We start from the raw sequence: 9429 nt of genomic DNA on the forward strand, positions 1-9429 counted from the left end.
AAATGTTTAATAAATTTGTCCACCACAGTACCAGTTTGCTGCTAGCTAACCGTAGCTAATTTGTTTGTCGATTGTTTGGTCTGTGATGTACCGGGTCACCTGGAAAAAGGTCCATTACTAAGAGGCTGAAAGGGGGCATATCGCCACCTATCGTAGCAAAGTCGGACGTACTTCGGTCAATAAATCGCTCCTGTGCTTGTATACAGGGACAAGAACAGCATTCCAATTGAATAGCCTAGTCGAGCTATAACCGTAGCTTGACTTTACTGTGCATGTAAACACACGGTGCTAACACAACTAACAGTGATAGTTAGCGATGCTAAATTAAGCCGCTTGCTCATTCGAGCGACCTGTAGGGAAACCTGCAGGTGGGCATTGTGTTTCCACAGCAATTCTGTTAGGTTAGGATGGCGTTACTAGCGGTAATCGCCGACTTAGCGGCAGCGCTAGGTGCTAGCTAACTCCCAACAGACCCAGGTGGTGTGCAGTGCACCAAACTGAAGAGCAGCAAAATTAACCGATAGACCAACGTGTAACATTCTTGATAATTAATTAATTAATTAAATTAATGTTAAACATCATATTAATCACAACAGAGTATTTTTAACACTTTAAAAGGTATCTTAAATGATAACTAACAATTTCAAAACTGAGAAAAATATGTTGTCATATACAAACTTAAACATTTGGATCCTTTTAATTAATTTTTTTTCTTTATTTTTTTTAACAATTATAAGCTGTTATGTACCGAGCAGGACGTTTTCGAAAAACATACTTTTCAGCGCTCTCTGTTGGACAAAGTATGTAATCACATCTTTGGCATTTTTGTTTTGCGACTTAACAGTCACTCACTATTTTTTGTCCTCTCCTCTTCCAGATCACTCGGCTGTTTTTTTCCATCTCATTGTCTCCTTTTTCCACGTCTCAATCTTCTGCTCCTGCATCTTTGTTTCTCTCTGCACCCGTAATTCCTCTTGCTCTTTCACCCAGTCTTTACCTCCATTTGTTTTGCTCCTTATCAGATTTTGTCTGCCCCAAACACACACACTCTCACATACACACACTGACTCTCTTCTTTCTCTCTATCCCCTCTGTTGGCCTCCGCTGGCGCGATGCCACAACTTTTCCCATAAGTGGTCCCCCCTCTGCTTCTAGACACACACACAGTTACGGCCCCCCCAAAACGTCTTCAGCTCAATACGGTCCTTATCGCATCTTTGATCTGCACGGGGGTGTTATGACAGTTTATCTTTCCCTGTGGCGCGAGTGAGAGAAGTGCGCTGTTAGTCTATTCCTGGCTTTGTTTTGAAAGGAGCGCTAAACTCGCCGTTCCACTCCCCGAGCAGATTCATGATAGCGCACAAATGTGGGAAGCTCAGATCCCCGAGCTGGCCAGCTGTGCAGTCGTGTAGAAAGAAGTTAATTTTCATGCATGTGTGCGTTCGTGTGTCTGTGACCTCATGTGCCTGTGTGTGTGCTGAGTGTGTGAGTGAATGTGTGTATGTGCTCATTGCCGGCCTCACTCTCTCCAGGCTCACAGTTATGCATTCTGGGGTTTTATCATTATTGTAAACATGATACTGTATATGTAATATCATATATTGATGTACTGTATTATGCAAGTTTGCTCATTAAAAAGATTATCAAAGTATGATCGAGTAACCCTGGATGCAGTTTGTTGGCTTATTCTGTTCTATCGTAGATAAACACGACTAAAACCAAAGCCAAATGTTCCATAAACTTTGCTTTATGTTGCAGAAGAGGACAGTACGCCTTCTTGTCCCCTTTGTCAGCTCATCTGCAAAACATTTTGTGGAGAGAATACAGCAAAATCAGTTGTCATTTGGCAGTACGCACTGCACGGCTAATGGTTTTCAGTTTTTATTGTTTGTCGCCAAAAAACACCCATATTTTTAAAAGGAGCTGATTTTCTCCTGGAGTCCGTCCAGTAATAGAGAGAAAATATGCACCAAGAACAAATTGTTGTGTTTGCTCAACAAGTTGTACTTTCAGCCTAATTTTTCACCCATTATTTTAATATTCAAAGGAAACACAATTACCCAGATTTGGGAGGAAAAGATGAGAATGTAGAGAACGACTAACACTTAAAACCTCCGTAATGGTCTGATTTACTATAATTACACAATTGCGTGGTATGATTAATTCATCCTAAAGTCCCCATGAAATGAAAAATACATTTACTCAGTTTTAATCCTGTGTCCCGGTGTTAATTCAACATTTATTTCTTTTTATAGACCATATTTTTACATCAAAATCCTTGTCTTTGCAGCTTCAGTAAAACGGTTTCAAATGTTTGATGACTCATTCTTCACTCTGGGGTGTTTACAAAAGTTCATTCAATCAAGTAAGACTGTGGGCGGCGAGCTAATAGGCTTGGCCGGTATCTGTTTTTCATACTTTCATACCTTCCTGACATCTCACTACGGTATACAAAATACACAACAAAACCAAACAAAAGAATGTAAAAGCCGAGCTGCTGATGACAGAAGTCACTGTCACCAAGTGTTTCTAATATACATCAGCCCACTTAGACCAGCCTTGCTGGGTTTAAATACTTAAGGCCCCGAAAATACAGAAAGCACCTTAGCAGCAGGAGGTGGCTTTTTGTAATTCAATGAGAATGAAGCTTTTGCCCACGGTATTTGCGTTGTGACGCGCCTCGCATTGCTGCGCTTTAAGCCTAGTTCACATTACAAGATTTTCACCCCAATTTTGACGTCGCAGAGGATCTTGAGAGCCACCTTGGGTCGGAGGTGGGTCGGCAGATAGTCTGCCACGACGAGTCCTCATGTGTGAACAAGCCTACGAGCAAGTTGCCCCCTCGTCTGGGACTGGATATCTGGCATGCTAGAAAACTGGAGAAGTCTGACACGACTGACAAAGAGCATCAGCCAATGAGAGGTGGGATACGTCCCACGTCAGCACGCAGGAGGACGGAAGAAATGTGAGGAGGACAAGCCGGCAAGCAACAACAACAATGGCGGCGTCCACAGGGTCACGGGGAGTGCGTTGTGTTTGGACCCAGGCCCTGGAGGCAGATCTGATTCAACACTGGGAAGAATATCCATGTTGACAAGTAAAGTGTAGCACCGGGGAACTTCCTAATATCCTGTTTTGTTCACGCGTGACAAAGCGTAGTTTGGTGATGTCACCGTATTATCTGGGGCTCTGTTGGCGAGAGCTCAGTGGAGAAATCGTGTGGTGTGCACACACAGATCGTAACGCAGTTGGCGAGACTCCCGATGACAGAAACACACGTCACCAGGTATGAACACTCAAAAGATTACGATAGTCTCCACGACTCAAGACTGGTCGGCCAGTCGTGTAATGTGAACTCACCTTTAAGTGCTTGGCGTTTTTGCCGGAGCGCTTTGAACTCCTTGAGTTGACAAAACTTAAACTCAGAGCAGAATAACGCCCCTAGTCATCTCTTTTCCCATTGTCCAATCAGATGATTTGAGAGGTGGACCTTCTGTGGTCGTCACGACAACACGTTTACAGATGGTAAACAATGGAGGAGAAACTAGTGGTAGTGGTTGCTGGATACCCAGAGCTATACAGCCCGATGATAGACAGCAGGTTGTCAAACTGTCCCAAAGTCATCCTAAAATATGCCTGCCATCATGGAGGAGAAGCCCCTGGACCAACTGGTGGTACTCCCCATGACACACCCTCTTTTTTAGGGTCTCATGTACCCACACTGATCTCTGTTTCCCCGTGACCAGCAAACTATTTGCTGACAGCCTCTCACCCTCAACCAGAGCTACAGCAAGTACCCTCTGCCTCAACATTTTAGGAACTAGCAACTGATTCCTGGGGGGTAGAATGATTACACAGGAAGGTTAGTGTCAGGACGTTACAAGGTGGTTGTCTGGCAACAATAAAAAGGCACAGCACGTTTTTTTCACTAGTGTCATTTAAGTTGAAAACAAAGGCAGTGCTGTGCGCCACGCGTCTTGCAACCTGTAAAACTCTTTCTGTGTGATCAGGGCCTTAAGGCATCGTTCTTGCTGGAGGATCTGATGACACATGTTGCTGCAGCAGGTACTAACACCTCAGTGGGCTGAACGGAGAGGATGTGTTGAATGAAATCATGTGGCCAATAAACTGCCATTGTGGTTGGACGAAGTCATCTCAAGATAAATAAGTTATATAGTAGATTTAAATTACATTTTTGTTTTTCTCTAGTCCTGTAACGTTATCCCCACCACCCGCAGTCGCAAGCACAAGTATAAACGCTCCAGGGCGTAGACCACATGTGTAGGCTACGGCGTAGGCTCTGCATCGAGCTGACGCACAAGTATAAATCCGGCTTAACTGTACACTAGTAAGTATTTTGGTCGCGTCTCCATTGCACAAAATGTTTCCTCATTTGTGACACCTCACAAAGGCGATAACAGAGTACCCTCTTGACGTCACAAGCCTAAAACTTTTCACTTTGACACATCAACACTGAAAAGACTGGACAACGGTGACCTAATACGCAGTGTGTGTGTACGAAAAAACTAAATTTATAAAAGTACCCATGTCTGTGTGGACGAGGCCTGAGAGTGAGCCTGTCAGGAATGCCAGAAAGTTGTTTAACCACAGTTTTGAACCAGTATCTAAATTTGTGTATTTGCATTTGTGCGTCCCTGTGTGAGTACAAACAGTTTCTGTTTTGAGTCTGCGAGAGGAAACATGTAGAACAAAGACACGTTACATGTTGAACTGACTGAACTCTCCTCTGTCCCCGCAGTGCTGAACGGGCCTCCCATGTCTGTAAAGAAGGAGCGGGAAGCAGAGCTGCTAGTCAACCGGCGGGAGCAGCGCAGCGGAGAGGTCATCTGTATCGACGACTAGACTACACACATACACACCGAAACACACACACACACACACACACACACACACACATTCAAACCCATCTGCTGCAAAGATATCCCCAATCTCTCTCCAAGAAAATGAACCACACATCCAGTATTAAAACGAATTGACTGACTTTTCGGGCGTACTTACTGACCCGCTAGTGATTGTAGTTGCTTCATTCACACACGAAAACTTTGCTGACTGGTACTCCCTGAAAAACTACAATCACACACACATGCAGTACATGAACACACGCACATGTGCACTTACTGTCCACGGACACACGCACACACACCTGCAGCACACACAGTCCATATTGTCTCATAACTTCTTGTGACCTTTTCTTGTCTGCCTCAAACCATGATACTCCTCATAAGCAGGCCTCTTCACACAGGCCTCCTCCTCCTCCTCCTCCTCTTGGGATGCTTCTAACCTCATCTACACACACAAGTAACACACACACACACACACACGTACACACACAACGCACCTCAATTCTAGAAACCTTTAGATCTCTCAATAGACCATGTAACTTTCCTCCTCCTCCCCTTTGACAGGAAGCTGCATGTGAAACTAAAATAATTTCTACCGCCGCACTCCATCCCCTGAAGCATGCTCTAATCACAATAATGCTGTCTCGTGGAAAGGAAAAAAAATGGTGTCAAGCTGTGCCTACAGTTGTTTTAATACTGTTTCTAATTCTCCCAGGAGAAGCTGAACCTATGGTTACTCAGTCCGAGCAGCTCCAAGCACAGCTCCATCCTTTTTTTGTTGTTTTTTGCTTTTTTGTTTAAAGGTACATACTCGGATAGAAATGCAGCAAGATGATATGATATGATAATTATGTTCAGGACTCGTTCGACCACATTAAAGGGATAGTTCAGATTTGTGGGGTTGAATGAGGTACTTATCCATAGTCAGTGTATTACATACAGTAGATGTTAGTGGACACGCCCCCAGTTTGGAGAAGCAGGCTGAAGTCCGACACAGAAGCTAAGCAATGTACTGCTGTGGTGGGGTCAGCAATAAAATGTATTTTAACCACCTAAAAAAGTGCCACCTAAAACAATATCAGTTCAAGTGTATAGTGTTTTGAGAGTATTTTCACTGCTTCACCTTCCTGTCAGACAGCAGTTTACAACGGGGAACTGAAACTTTTACATCGCTTTCTTGAGAGCCAGACTCCATTGAGAAAAACAATTTAACATTGCTGAACACAGGAGCTGCTGGTCTACCACTGCCTTGATCAGTTTTTTTGTTTGTGTGTTATTGTCTGACTTACAAAGTCTCGAAATAACGCAAACTAACTACCTGATTGATTCAGTGATAGACCAACGGCTCCTGTGTTCAGCGAGCTAAAATTACTGTTTTTCTCAATGGAGTCTGGTGGCTCTGACGAGAACATAGATATGGACCTAAAGCTATTAGCGGCTTCCCCATTGGAAAGGGCTGTCTGACAGCAAGGTAAAGCGGTGACAATACTCTCAATGTAGAGTACACTTTTTCTGGAATATATAGCTGTAGCCAGAGGCATTATGTTTTCGGGTTGACGGTCTGTCCGTCCGTCCCACGATATCTCAAGAACGCCTTGAGGGAATTTCTTCAAATTAGTTACAAATGTCCACTTGGACTCTACGATGACGTAGATTTACGATAGATTTTGGTGATCAGAGGTTAAGGTCACTGTCTCATTGTTGTGAATGCAATATCTCAAGAACATCTGTAGGGAATACTTACACTCATCAATGAACTGATGAGATTTTGGGGGGTCAGAGGTCAAGGTCAAAGTGACCTTGCTTCCCTCTCATTCTCGTGAATGCAATATCTCAAGAACAACTTTCTTTAAATTTGTCAGAAAATGTCCACTTGGTGTCAGTGATGAAGTGATGAGATTCTGGTGGTCAAAGGTCAATGGTCACTGTGACCTTGCATCGTCTCATTCTTGTGAACACAATATCTTAAGAATATCTGAAGGAAATTTCTTCAAATTTGGCACAAACAGCCACTTTGAGTCAAGAATGAACTGAATTTGGTGGTCAAAGGTCAAGTTCACTGTGACCTTGCGTACATCTCATTTCATGAACATTGATATCTCAAGAATGCCTTGAGGGAATTTTTCCAAAGTTGGCACAAATATTCGTTGGACTCAACGATGAACTGATTAGATTGTGGTGGTTAAAGGTCAAGGTGACTGTGACCTTGCATCTGTCATATTCTCGTGAATGTAGTATCTAAAGAGCACCTTCAGGGAATTTCTTCAAATTTGGCACACACGTTTACTTGGAGTCAAATTGAATTGATTAGGATTTAGTGGTTAAAGGTCAGAGTAACTGTGACCTTGTGTGCATTGTATTCTCGTGAACATGGTATCTCAGGAGCACCTTGAGGGAATTTCTTCAAATTTGGCACAAAAGTTCACTTGGACTACAGGATGAACTGATTAGATTTTGGTGGTCACAGGTCAAGGTCACTGTGACCTTGCATCAGGAACAGAAGGGGAGACTCAGATGCTCACTCAGTGCTCACCTTGACATTGTCCTAATGGTATACTTCCTCCATGCTGCCAAGGGGAGGATGTGTGCAAAGCATCCATGTTTTTACAGACATTGATGTAAACTATAAGTGCAACTTAGTTTGTGTAGGTGTACCACTGCAGGGCGGTAATTCTAGTTTTTTTGGTGGGACCTTTTTAGGTGATTAAAATACGTTTAGCTGCTGAGCCCCATCCACAGCATTACATTGTTCAGCTTCTGTTTCGGCACTTATGCCAATTCACCAAACAAGGGACGTGCTGACAGACTGCTGCTGTCATTAATACACTGACTATGGATCAGTACCTCATACAACTCTACTTCAAAAAATCTTTTACTATCCATTTAAGTATTTGCCGCCCCGCTTCCCTGGTTCTAGTTTATGTAAAGAGCTTCGAGGTATTTTGGGGGTTTGTTCCAGAAAAGGCGAAAACAACGATGCTATTTTTCAGAAGCCTCCTATGAATGTTTATAACCTTTTCATAAGCAAGTCAGTGTTATTAAAACCTATCTGATCACTCCTCTTGACGCCCTTCCCCTCTCTCAATCAACCTTTCCTCCTGTTTTATTTTTCTCCAAGTTTCTATTTCTTTCTACAAAAATCCTGTGATATACTTTGCATATTTAAACAGCTCATTCGTGTTCTCTTGTGTTTTTACTCTCGCGATTATGAGTATTTGTCGTCGTCGATGTTGTTCTCGCTGTCGCTATTCGAGAAAGAGCTTCTACCAAAAGAGACAATTTTTTTGTAACGAGAAATGTTTGTCCTATAATTGCAAGAGAACGCAAACGAAGAAGTTGAGCTAACTTCAGAGGTAGATATATTACAAGAAAAACTCATTTTTCTTGCTTACGTTTTAGATTTGGGGCTTGCAAATGACATATACATATATAGAAAATAGGCCATATGTAACCCTAAATGCTTCTATGAGCAGAAAGATAATGTACACTATCTAACCCCAGTAAAAATACACGGTTATTATCTGGAAAATCGAAGGCTGGAAGTCCATTTTATATACCGCATCATTAAAAAACGCCTTAATAAACATAGCTGAACAAATGTAAAGTCATCAAACTGAATTAAGAACCTGATGTCAACCTGTAAATCCTAGAGTCTGCTTTAAGTTAAAACTGAAAAAAAGATAGCTACCGTAGGAGTTAATTTATCTCATAAATCCCGGACATTTTTCACTGATCTTCCCAGGAAACAGTCCATTTTAAAAAATTATGTTTCATACAACGGTTTTTGCAACCCCGGAACTAAAATGTTAAAAGCACTTAGTTCTTTTTTTTTTCCACTTTTACTTTGTCCTCTCTCCAGATTTTTGTGTTCATTTCTGGGTATCTTGTGTCACTGTGTATGTAGTGGTGCCGATCAAATGATGAGTGGCAGTGAAACATGTCAATGATGACGCATCTCCTTTTTTTTTTTTTCTTTCTTTATTTTTTTTGTTTGTAATAAAACTGAATGAAATGATAAAAAGCAATGTGTGGATTTTTTTGTCAAATGGTGTTTGTATTTCACATCCATTGTCATACTTTCTCAAGCCGTCCTATTGGATGTACTGACATGAAATTTGCTACCAATACTCAAGGTCCATAGAGGATACATTCTACATCAGGTTAAAAAATAGATTTGCCTAATACCCGAAACTCAACATTCCTATCAGCCTCTATCAGTGGTGGAATTAAACTAAGTATGCATTTACTAAAGTGCTGTACAAATTAGGGTACTTGTACTTTAACTGAGTATTTTTATTTTAGGCCAGGTTGGCTGGCACACTTTTCACTCTCTACTTTATTTTATCTGGCATTATTTGTGTTAGAATATTTTAATTAGCAGCAAATTAAAGTCCAAGGTCTGAGCTCTTAATAAATATGTTTTAATGTACAAAATTTATTGTCTAAAATTTGATAATTTCTTATTAAAGTCATGTTGTGCATTTGTGCCAACAAGTCCCATCGATGGGGTTATCTGGCATATAGCTAAAACGCTATCGTTACTGTGCAAAAACATTGGGCAGTAGAA

The 9429-nt window shown here is 41.8% G+C and overlaps 1 protein-coding gene across 1 annotated transcript in view; it reads left to right on the forward strand.

Moving 5' to 3' along the window:
* The window catches only part of chd3 (chromodomain helicase DNA binding protein 3), a 68800-nt gene extending 59931 nt beyond the window's left edge, over window positions 1-8869 (forward strand). Inside the window, exon 40 of the mRNA XM_050067651.1 lies at window positions 4760-8869. Coding sequence (XP_049923608.1) covers window positions 4760-4863 — 104 coding nt within the window. The 3' untranslated portion in view covers window positions 4864-8869. The remainder of the gene's footprint in view (window positions 1-4759) is intronic.
* Window positions 8870-9429: the final 560 nt, after the last annotated feature.

The sequence above is a fragment of the Epinephelus moara genome, chromosome 17 (genome assembly GCF_006386435.1).
Source record: "Epinephelus moara isolate mb chromosome 17, YSFRI_EMoa_1.0, whole genome shotgun sequence".
Lineage (NCBI taxonomy): Eukaryota > Metazoa > Chordata > Actinopteri > Perciformes > Serranidae > Epinephelus > Epinephelus moara.